We start from the raw sequence: 12,446 nt of genomic DNA, 5'->3' as shown, positions 1-12,446 counted from the left end.
TATGTAACATGTAGTATTGATTCTTTCACAAATGGGTAGTAGCAATGAACACATATAGCTTGCTATGCATACTGCTGCACCGTACAGAGCTTGCTGGATAGAGTTTTATGTCTTAAGGAGCTTTTACAGTAACTCTGGATAGAGTTTTATGTCTTAAGGAGCTTTTACAGTAACTAATTATTTGTGGAGGTTCCTCTTGTAAAGAAGCTAAACACACAAAGACTCTGTCATTTAATCAGTCAGTCGATCACATAAGTCATTAAGTAAAGGACCCCACCACCACCACCACACACACACACACACATGCACCATGTCACCAATAATTTGAGTAGGGACGACATTTCTCTCTCTTCCCGAAGCACACGCACACACACACACACACACACATACTGTGTCAGTAGTCATTATTTAGGCTGACAGAGGTAGATTTATGCCTAGAGCTCTTTCGATAATTGAACAGTTTTCGTCTCTCTGTTTCCGCGTAGCACTGCTCAGTCAGCAGCTTTGCAATGAGCCCTGGGGCCTATGACAGTGTGTATGTGTGTGCTTGTGTATGTGTGTATGGTTAACTGAACCAAACACCTTTTCAGTATCTCAGGTGTGTGTGTGTGAAAGAAAAAGAGACAGAGACTCATGGTAGGTAGCTCAGTGGTTTTCAGGATGACCCAGCTGCAAAATACAGATGTAAAGACTGGTGTTTCTTTTACAACCCTGTTTGAATCCTGATGGCTAAAACATGACTGACTCACTTTTCCCACACAAGTGACTACAGTGCATGTGTCTGTAAGGCAAGTTTAGTAAAAAAGAAAAAACTTCCTAGCAATCGCAAGTTGGAATGAATTTAATTATAAACTAATTCATTTAAATTATTTTACTGACCTTTACAGTAGCTACAGAGTCGGCCCTGATGGATGGAAATAAAAGGGGGAAGGAAGATGATGAAGAGGAGGAGGAAAGGGAGAAATAACAGGAGAGTAGATGACAAACAGAGCAAAATTGGATTAGACGAGTCAAGTGGAGATAGAGTTAGAAATGGGGAGCTGACAGGAGCTGTGTGTGGTCACTAATTAGGAAAATGGTGGTGAGAGGTGGAAAGGGTTATGTTTCCTTCTCCATGTCTCTCTCTCTCTCTATCTATTTCTATGTGTCTCTCGCTCTCTCTATCCCTCTCTCATCTCCATTCCTCCCTCTTTCCCCCTCCATATGGGGGGCTAATTACAGTGGTAAAGGGCACCAAATTAAAACAGCTTAATGTCAGCAGCTGGGAGCTACTTATCCAATGTTAATATCTAATGCTGTGTGTGTGTGTGTGTGTGTGTGTGTGTGTGTGTGTGTTACATAATAATCCTGCATATTTTTACTGTGAGCAGATTGTGCTAACAACTCAATAAAGTTATACACACACAATACGCATTAAGGCTGGCAAAGGTTAAGAGTTCACGCTAAACAAAACACACACACATATATAGATCACCAAGTGAGTCATGGAAACATCTAGAACAACCAAACAAGCAGTAAATCAACAGTGGTCTCAGATTTACTGTGCTGGTGGTTAGAACTAACATAAAATAACACCAGACAGAGTTACAGCGCAGAGGGAAGTGCTGAAAGGTTGAGAGGAGAGCAACAGATAGGAAAAGAGCAAAAGAAAGATCCGCAATCTTAACAAAGAGAGAGAAAGATCTGCGGGCAGACGAAAGCAAAGGGGATGAGTGGAAATCAAAATATGCCTCAGGGAGAGATGACAGAACGAGAGCAAAAGAGTTATGGAGAAGAAAATTTGCGGTTGCGGTTAAAGAGAAGCAACACTAGATAGGGTTTCACTTCTATGCCGGCGAGAGAAAAAGAGAGCTTGACTTTGTGTATGTGTGTGTGTGTGTGTGTGTTTGTGTGTCTGTAGAGAGAGTTTTTTTGTGGCAACGATGGTGGTTTTGCAAAGCAGAACTGAAACTGGTCAGATTTATTGTGACAAATGACAGAGAGACAGTGGAAAGATGGAGGGGGTTTGCAGAGCCAAATGATAGATGAAGAAAAAAAAAGAAGGACAGACCGTATAATGAATTGCAGAAAACAAGAGAGAGAGAAAGAAGCCATTTCTAAGAATAATTTGGCAAGAGGTTTGTGGTGTCAGCCTTGCGCCACGCAAGCCAGGCAATCTTCTGTTCCCTTACGTTAATGTATAGACTTACTTAAACCAGCGTGTGTGTGTGTGTGTTTGTGTGTGCGAGAGGGAGATGGTAAAGCATTCAGGGCCATTTAAGGAATCTTAACCAACAGTAGAAAACTGCTTATTAAGACCAGAAGGTCTTCGGGTTACACTGACATACCCCATTGCTGACGTGACTGTGTGTGTGTGTGTGTTTGCCTCTGTTTGATCTATCATACCACTGGTCACATGCTGCTGTGCACCAAGGTCAGTTTGAGTGCAGCATCTATCATCATAGCGTTGTGGGTGTGTGTGTGCCAACCTGCAGTGGGTAAAATGAGTGTGGCGTGGCAACGTCTTCAGCTGAATGCCAGCTCATTGCCTCAGCCCACTCTGTCACCGCCTGGATCATGACAAACGTCAGCCTTAATACACAGTACAGTGAAGTGTGTACAAATATCCGTTACCGTATAATATCTAAATTTGCTCAAACGCCACTGCAAATATTACTTTTTTCCAGTGTGCGGCAAAGCAGCTGTAGAACAAAGAAGAGCTTAGATTTTATTATTTTAATAAAGTACTGTCTCTACTTGTTAAACAGTTTGAGCATGCTGAAAGTTAACCATTGCTTCCATAAAAATATAGTTCCTTGAGCGTCCACTTGAGGCTGGCTGCAGAACGAGTCAGTCTTCATAAGCTCCCATAATAAAACACCAAACTTCACAGCAGAAATAAACATGCTTACAGCCTGGTACAAAGAACGATTTTTGGTCTCTATAGCTAATTGCCCCATTCATGACAACTGTACTGAGGCTGAATTTCTTTAGAACTCACCCATACAAATTATATTAAGGCTTTAAGTTATAATATATATATATATTTTTTTTTAAAGATTATCTTTTTGGCCTTTTTATGCCTTTAATGATAGGACAGCTGAAGATAGATAGGAGGCAGGGGGCAGAGAGAGGGGGAGTGACACGCAGTAAATGGCCGTCCGATGGGGGATTCGAGCCGGGGCTAGCTGCAGCGAGGACTATAGCCTCTACACATGGGGCGGCCGCTTAACCCACTACACTACCAACCGCCCCAAAGTTATTATAATTATTATGATTGAGAGGTCGGTGCCATTACAGGTGGCACCGACTTATTTGAGCAACAACGCAACATTTTTGGATAAGGTTGCAGACATGGCGCCGGCCAGAGCCACAACTCTCTCTCAGCTCTACAGAAACTTATGCGTGATATCTTGGATACGACGTTCATGTTTTATACAATCTATGGTTGTCAGCTGATGATAGCTGATGATGTTGGAGAGAAAAGTGAATAATACACATGTTGTCTCATTCTCATGTCTCATCCTGTTTTTACTGCTGTTGGCAGAAACCACCACTGTACCTGACACCGTGACCCCCACCCTGCCCAGAGAGGAACAGACGACTGCTGCAATGAGACCCGGTACGAAGTTCAAGCACACTCACAGACAGCATTAATTTTGTCTCTGTCTCCTGTCGGCACACACGTGCGCACACACTCAATGCTCTTAAGGTCAAACTCATGATGTCATCGTGCACCACGGGGCCTCTGGGCTTTGAAGTCTGTTAGATTCAAGAGTCCCACAGGAAGCTCTGTGTGAGTGAAAATAAGCTCTCACAGCCAGAGTATCTCACACACAGACAGACACATATTGGGAATATGATTTTACAGCTATAGGTCAACGACTGTCAGGCAAGTAGCCTTACTGCGGTAACTGTGTGTGATGTAGTTCAATAGGGTCCTTGTTGATCCATGTTGTTGCTACATAACTAAATGCACTGAATTACATTTTTTTGTCTGTTTTTCATCTCTGTCGTTTCTTCTTTCTAGCTCGTTCTATCTCACATAATGCCTTACTCCTAATATTTGTATTCAGCATGATTCATTGAGATGTCATATTACTTGTGCACTAATGCCAAAAAAAACTCAAAGCACAAAATAAAGTCATCAATTATAGCATCGGGTCTCATAAAACGATGATGAGAAACAGAGAAAAAGTTCAAATTTGTTACAGTGCTCTAAGCAAAGGCCACTTCATAATCAGTTATATTTACTGTAAGTTAAAACAGATGCACTATCAAACTTCTAAATTCACAATCTGTGTCTTTTTTCTTGACCCGTAGCCACCACTCCGTCCCTGTCGGCTGTTTGTGACTTTGAGCAGAGCTTGTGCGGCTGGTCGGCTGATCCCCAGTCAGGTGTGAGCTGGTCCCTGCACACGGCCAGCAGCAGTTCAACCGGACACGGTACACATGGAACGAGGCAGGATTTGGCGCTGGGATCAGACAGTGAGTAGAGATTTGTACACATTACAATAGCAGAGTGCTCAATCATGTATTACTACATTGAAAGTAATATCAAATATTTTGAGAAATCTTCTTTTCACACTGTGTTGCCAAATTATGTGTCATAGTTAACACAAGGAGAATTTATAATCCATACTGGGTTAAAACAATATAGCATTTAAATCACTGCCACTGATGTTTTCCAGCACTTCACATCACCTGACAACATTTCTGGGTAGATCTTCTCCTCTGCTTAAACATGCATACTTATATATGCCCATTAAAACCACATTCAGTTCTCATTTTCATTCTGGATAGTTCCCATTTCAAAGCCATTTCTCATTTTGTAAACACAAAAAAGGAAAGCTTCATTATGTTTAGATGCCTGACCTTCCTCAGCACTTGTGTAGCTCATTAAGAGCAAAGTGGTTGTCCTGTGGTGGAATATTAAAGATCCCCATGCTGGGAGGAGCCACTGACAGCAACTATGATGCAAGGATTTCACTGCTAAATGTGTGCACTATGACTTAATTGGAGTTTTTTTTTTTTTTTAAATGTTAGGTTTAACAGTTTTACTTTCTCTAACCTAGTTTGTTACTTTATTATCTGTTTTCTCAGTTTCCTCTTCTTTTTCAGCCTCCTTTTTATTCCACAACCTTTTCACTTTACCCATGTGTTTTAATTTATGCTACATTTTGTTAGTACAAATCTTCTTCCGCTGTCAATCCTCATCATCTCATTTCTTTCAATCCCTCCTCCCTCGACTCTAACTCATACCACACTACATACTTTCTGTATTTTTATGTCACTTTCCACTTCCAGCCCTCTCACTCCATCACTGTGCTCACCTCTTTTTCTCCTCACTGACCTCTCACTCATTTCCCTCAGTAGTATGTGCCTTTTTCCACATCTGTCCATCTTTAATAAGACAGCAGGAGGATAACCAAGACTGTTTTATCCATCACACTCACACACTAACACACACACACACATTCACGGGCTCACGTATGTCTTCACATCTCACACACACATACACCTCCTTACTGTACTTACACACCCATAAGACACACATTGCCCAGAGCAGTCAGATAAGTCAGATGATGGCTTTGACAGAAGTGCTGCCTTAGCTCTCCAGCTCCCCCGAGGTACCACACACACACACACAAATACACACACACTTACACGCACTGCTCAAGGTGGGACTGTCCGCGTATTAAACACTCAAGGTGTGTGGGTTTGTTTCCCACACACGCGCACATGACCTTGCCATCCACCAAGGTTTTCTCTGTATCTGTTGAAGCCATCCAGTTCATGGTTGACTGAGCAGCTCCTTCATAAACAGACAGGCCCGTGACACATGGCAAGACTCTACATCACACTAAGCTGCTGTGTGTGTTGTGCATGTGCACGTGTGTCTGTGCGTGTTGGAGTGTGTGTAATTGACATAGCAGCATCCCTGTCTACATGTTAGACAGCAACATGACATTAAGTCTTGTTCTACAGCAACATTAGCGCGGCACTGTCTGGAAGCTGTCTCGATATGCAAATCAAATCCCCAACCCTTGTCATTGAAAGGCCTTTTAGGGTTTTAAAAAAGAAAATCCGACCCGAACAGAGCGTTTAAGTTATTCTTTTGATCTTAGATAGGGCAAGAGTGAGATTCTATACCCCATGGAGGTTTTCATCGACAGAAATTGCTCGTTCTTGGAAGTGGCTTAGTTATTGATAAGGAGAGGAAGTGAGAAAAAGGGAGGGTTTAAAAGATATAATAATATTATTATTTCACATCTGATGCTATCACTTTAAGTTGTTTTGATGTGATTCAACAGGTGTCACTGAAATAAATAAAAAAAAAAACAGAAAGAGAAAATGACCCTAAACTTTTTCTGAAGATTTATGCTAAAATAACAGTATGATCCAATGTATTGATCCAAACGATGATATTTAGTAATGTGAACAGACACAGTTTAAAAGGTACAAACATGCTGTTTGGTTCCTTTGGGCTGGTTTGGACTAAACTGGACTGACACTGCTTGAAAAGGTGCATTCTCAATCAATTTCTAAGCAAGCTTTGTGGTGTGAATGCAAATTAAATTAATCAGAACTGTGTGACAGTAAACATGATTTGATTGTAGGAATGTCTTCAGCAATCTGCATATAATTATGCATGATAATTTGGTAATATGTATTCTTGTGAGTGCAGGTATTTTTTATGACTTGACCAAACAGTGAGCTAGTCCAGAGTATCTCTAAACAATCTGTCTACAAGAAATGACACTAGTATACTGGGTATTTGCAACAGCAATTATGTTTTGAGAGAAATGGTGCCCAAATTGTTAAAAACTTTTTCATTTACATGTCTGAAAGGTGTTTTTTAACACTTGTTTTCTAACTTACTTTTTTTTATAATTATGTTAAAATAATCAAAAGCATTTAGTTAAAGACTGAACCACATGCTTCTGCAATGTCAAAGCCTTGTGCAGTAAATATAATAATCAGCGGTTCTGTTTAGGAGACAGCGTTCATTCTATAATGTGTTTTCAAAATATCATTGAAATTAATGCAGCATTGTCTTGAAGGCAGCTCAGTGTGACACATTAGAAGAAAATGCAACAACATAAAAAGTTGACATTGTAGCTGTAGTTCATCATCATCATGTCTTTGTCCATACTTATGTTTGCCTTTGCAGACAAATTTAAACTTCTGCAAACAATTAACTCACTCACACACAAAACACTTGCAGGTACACACAAACAATGACTGACAGATGAACTCACGCACACACACAGATATAAACACAAATGAACCGATAAACAGACACAAACACACATGCATGCACACATTTCCCTCCCTCCCTCAGAGCAAATTCTACATCCCTGCCTCTCCCTCCCATGGAGACTTGTTAATTAATTCCCTCCCTTTGTACGTTCGCCAAGATCAAACGCAGAGAGACAGAAAAACACTGCAACTTTCTCTAACTGTACTTAATGAGCAGTGGTAATTTAGGTCCCCATTTTCATTGCCTCCAAGTGAAGAAACAGAGTTACCTCAACCCAAATCCATTATTCATTAAGTGTGATCTGCTGCAAAATCTTAGCTGAGGGAGGGAAAACATAGATAGATAGATAGATAGATAGATAGATAGATAGATAGATAGATAGATAGATAGATAGATAGATAGATAGATAGATAGATAGATAGATAGATATTCTTATGAGGTGTCACACTCAGTGTTTGTATGTCGATAAAAAAAAGACTATTTGCAGCTCCAGCGAAGCTTTTACTCTCCGGCCATAATAGACAAAGTAGACAAACAGCCAAACACAGCAGCAAGCTAATGATTATGGTCCTGTTTGGGGAAGGGAAAACACTACGGCACTGTATTTCTCTCTCTCTCTCATGTCATGTTTGCTCACACTTCCACTCACTCACTCCTTCCTTTCCTTTACTCCCCTTGCTCTCTGCTCATCAATTCTTTCAGCTGAGAGGAGAGAAAAGAAGTGAATTAGATTTGTGTAAAGGATGCATATGCACACACACACACACACACACACAAACACACGTGCACAATCGTTGTGAGTGTATTGGTATGATGGCTGTGCTGACTAAGTAGCAAAAAGAGGGAGAGCAACAGAATGAGGTGTCAGCATTCAGAATGATTAGGGCTGTTTAGCAGGGTTGTGTGTGTGTTTGTGTGTGTACGTGTGTGTTTGTGTGTGTTCATTTGTACCCATAGCCATTAGAGGCCATGATGAAATGGCAGTCTCATTTGCGGTTAAGCCTCATGCCACAGAATGATGGTGGTAATGCCTTAAACTCAAGCAACCACAACCCACTGCATTACTACATCATACTGTATGTTGGGCCTGTTTCACCAGCGAGGGGTGAATCTGCTGCCTGCACAAGATCGCAAAATTCATTAAAGTGGAATTTATTGAATTAATTAAATGCAAATAGCATGGAGAAAACCATATATGTGGCTCTAAATTAACAGCCATACGCTAAAAACAGCGGTGATATATCAGCTTAAAGGCCATTAATTTATCATTTGTTACAACTCATTAATCGGAAATACATCACTGATCTTACATTAATGGAGCATCTGTCACCTCTCTGTCTCTTTCTTTCCTCCAGATTTCTCAGGGAACTACCTCCACCTGGATGCAGGAGCCCACACCCAGCGCAAGCGAGCCCGGCTGCTGAGCCCTGAGGTGGGGCCAGAGCAAGGTCCACTCTGCCTCGTCTTCTACTACCAGCTCCAGGGGGAGGCGCTGGGAAGTCTGAGGGTCCTTTTGAGGGACAGTGACCAGGAGGAGACTTTGCTATGGGCTCTAAAAGGAGACCAGGGATCTCACTGGAGGGAGGGCCGCACCATCCTGCCCCAAAGCCCAAAGGAGTATCAGGTAAGTGTTCAAATCCAAAACATATGAAGAGCTTAAAAATGTGAGACTCGTATGATGAGTATATATAAATACAGCTGCAAAAACACATATATGAGGATTTTACATCTTACCTTTTAATTTTGGAAGGTGCTCTGAACTACAGCTGAGGCAGCCTAGCTAACAAAGCGAGCTGAAGTGCTTGCAGCAGTTTACTTTACTGTCCTGTAGGAAACTGTAAATCACAGAGAACCGAGGCAGAGCAGCCAGACAACATCAGATGTAAAACAGAGAGCATTTATAGGATAAAATATAATCCAAAATCTGTGAAATACTTGTTGGTGTGTGACATAGTGAGTGTCTAGCTGCTGAGCCCTGAAAGAGTAAAGAATAACATACTTCACATACTTCGCACAGGTGATTGTAACCAGAGGACAAAGTTAAATAGTGCAAGAGCAGGTGAGGAGTGGGAATGACAGACACTGTTCACATGATTACAGTCTAGCATCAAAATGATTCAAAATCTAATTTATTTAATTTAAAGTAATTTTATGGAAATGTTACACAATGTCGCTTTAAAGCTGCTGCAAGGAACTTTTATTTTCTGTTGATTCTGGCGACCCCTCTGGACAAAAACTGTAATGTTTCCACTGTCTCATTTTATTGAGTTCAAGGGGAATCTGACCAAATGCAAACTTATTTGTGTAGGTCATACAACATCAGTAATAAACTGAGACTATTTCATAAACTAGTAAAACTCCTTGTGGTACATTTAGGTAAAGGCTCTGAATACTTTCTACACCACTGACTGCAGTCTTTTATGTGCCAAAACGACAGATGAATGCTCCTATTAGAAATATGACCACCAACTGACCACTACATTATAATTGTCCATTAAAGTGTGTTTACTACAGATTTTACTATTGTAACATTTCACTCTTCTTCCATCATTTAGGTGGTGTTCGAGGGTTTTTTTGATCACCCGACCAGAGGCCACATCAGAATAGATAACATCCACATGAGCAGCAGCATCGAGCTGGAGCAGTGTACACGTAAGTCCCATAGCCTGTCTGTCTTTTTATCAGTGTGTCAGCGCTGGATTTATTCAGTCAGTCAGTCCATCTGTTTAACTGTCTGTCTGATTCTGTCTCTCAATCGCACCAGACCATTTATAATATGTTTTCACCAGAGACCAGTGGAGAGAGAGACAGACAGAGACAGAGAGAGAGAAAGAAAAAAACAACTTATAATGTTTCTCGTTTACGCACACACACACACACACATAAAAAAAAAGAAAAAATATATATATTAAAACAGAAAGTAGGCCACAAACGGCCTTTGGGCATGGATTCTAATCTATCTTTCATGTCTCACTATCTCCATCTCCCTCAGTCTTTTCCTTTACCGCGCCACCGTCATTCTTCCTGTCTATCTGTCTGTCTCTCCAGCCTCACCCTCCATTCAGACAGGGCAGTCACCGGGCCATACAACACCAAAACAAATCATTTATTGCGTGATTAAAATGTTTGTTTCGCTCTCTTACTCTCAAACACACAGACACAACTGGCCCATGAGACTACTTTAATAACTTGTTATAGAAAAATGCAGACTTACCTGAAACACAGAGACTAGACATAGGATTAATTCTGAAATACTTCACATTTCTCTTGTTTGTTCCACCCGCACCCCACACACACACAGTTTATTCTCTGTCATTTAAAGTAATGAGAATATTGTTATCGTTTTATGTAGCAGCACCGCTGCACTCAGCACAGCAGGACATCGATAGTTAGCCTGATATGAGTACACACACAGAAACACACACACTAATATATCATGCAAAACCACCACAGTTGTTTTACATTACACATAAAGACACACCCACACACTCTTGTAAATGGCAGTGTACAGCTGCTTCTCTTTGTTAATCTGTCTCTACTCTTTCCAACTTCTTTTAAATTCTTACCCACCATAATAACATCATGGCAAGGTCTCTAATTGCTCTTTTGTTCACCTCATGGGCTGATGGTATGTTTTAATGAGGCCTAGGATAAACTCATACTTTACTCATAAAAATCGGTTTACTAGTCATAAGGACAGGTCTTGAGGTCTTGGCTGATCTTGGGCAAGCTTTGCTATGAGCTCAATGCAGCGAAAAAATGCTGTGGCATTGAAAGTCATTGAAAATAATAAATAATAATAAATAATTATGCTTTTCACTTATACATGCAGCCGTGATAAAGACTGTGTAAAGGCAATTTCAAGATCTTGTTCAAAATACATTAAATATGTTGGAAAAAAGTTGCTGAAAACATGTGAAAAGACTTTGAACAATATATCACTGAAATGTGGAGTTGTTGGGCGGTCCTAAAGGGTGGCTCGATGACACACTGAGGCCACCCTGAGCATACCCCTGCACCCCTAGCAGAGAGACTAAGAAAGATTAATTCATCTCGCAGTGTTTCAAAGTTAGTCATGTCATTTTCTGAACTCATCTGACACGCTTCGGTCCCTTCAATATTATTGCTTGACTGCACCCGTGAGTGGGCGTGGCTTCGGCACATTCAGTGGACACGCCCCTGAGAATACTGCCCATTTTTACCTGATTTTGACGCCTAATTTCATAAACTTGTCGATACTTTTAATCATTCAAATTCGTCTGGGTGGTTAATAGCACTTTCTTCTTTAGTCTGACAAACTCAGAACACATATTTATTCTTACTTTACACAGACTTTGGAGTCTGGAGTATGGAATAATACTTACACTTAATTACAGTAATCATCCAACAGTGAAGAGGGCTTTCATCTTTTCACTCTTATCACTCTCAATGTTTCCACTATTTTCTGTTCATATTTTGTTTATTATTCCTTCATCTGATCTTATCATATTTTTGTTTCTATCATCTTTTTCTTTCATCCATCTTCTCTCAACTCACTGTTGCAACTTTACTTGTGCTGCCTTTCTCTCTTTTTTTCCCCTCCATCTCCTCTCTCCCTCTCGCCTTGGTAATAGATGTCATATCCTCCGGCAAATAATAAACAGTAGTAAATTTCAGTCCCTGTTCCCATGACCCTTTCACTTACCTCCACCCTTCCTTCCCATTCCTTCATTTCCCTTCTCTTCACCCTTCCTTCGCTATTTTCAACCCCATATTCCATCTACCACCTTCTTTCTTATTCTCTACCCGACATGTCTGCTGCCATAAACAGCTTGTGTCTCACCTTAGGAAAACAGAGTTAGAGAGCAATCACAGGAAAGACAGACACTCAGAATGACAAAGCAAAAAGAAGAAAGTGAGAGCAATTCAGAAATGACAGACACACAAAGAGAGAAAGATATTCAAGGAGGATACACTTCCTCTCTTCCAGCCCTGGCAACCCATACTTTTGTCTTCCTCTCTTTATTTTCTCTCCATTTTGTAAAAATGACTGTCATCCAGGAAGATTTATGGGCCTTTAGACTCTTGCACCATCTCGGAGCTCCACAAATCTTTATTGATTTTTCTCAAAAAGGAGTAACAAGTCTCTTAGCAAAAAGTGCAGCGTCCAGCAATTTTGTGATTCAGCTGAATTAAAATGCATTTCTGTTAACAGTCATCTGCA

At 40.7% G+C, this 12,446-nt stretch overlaps 1 protein-coding gene across 4 annotated transcripts in view; it reads left to right on the top strand.

Moving 5' to 3' along the window:
* The window catches only part of LOC104925580 (neuropilin-2), an 89,796-nt gene that overhangs the window by 60,403 nt on the left and 16,947 nt on the right, over window positions 1-12,446 (top strand). For all 4 annotated transcript variants that reach the window (XM_019269588.2, XM_019269590.2, XM_019269587.2 and 1 more), the window contains exons 12-15: window positions 3,527-3,601; window positions 4,303-4,467; window positions 8,599-8,867; window positions 9,799-9,895. In XM_019269588.2, the coding sequence (XP_019125133.2) occupies window positions 3,527-3,601; window positions 4,303-4,467; window positions 8,599-8,867; window positions 9,799-9,895 (606 nt within the window). The remainder of the gene's footprint in view (window positions 1-3,526; window positions 3,602-4,302; window positions 4,468-8,598; window positions 8,868-9,798; window positions 9,896-12,446) is intronic.

This window comes from Larimichthys crocea, chromosome XVIII (assembly GCF_000972845.2).
Source record: "Larimichthys crocea isolate SSNF chromosome XVIII, L_crocea_2.0, whole genome shotgun sequence".
Classification (NCBI taxonomy): domain Eukaryota; kingdom Metazoa; phylum Chordata; class Actinopteri; family Sciaenidae; genus Larimichthys; species Larimichthys crocea.
The sequence above is the reverse complement of the archived record's forward strand: the minus strand, read 5'-3'. Positions and strand labels throughout refer to the sequence as shown.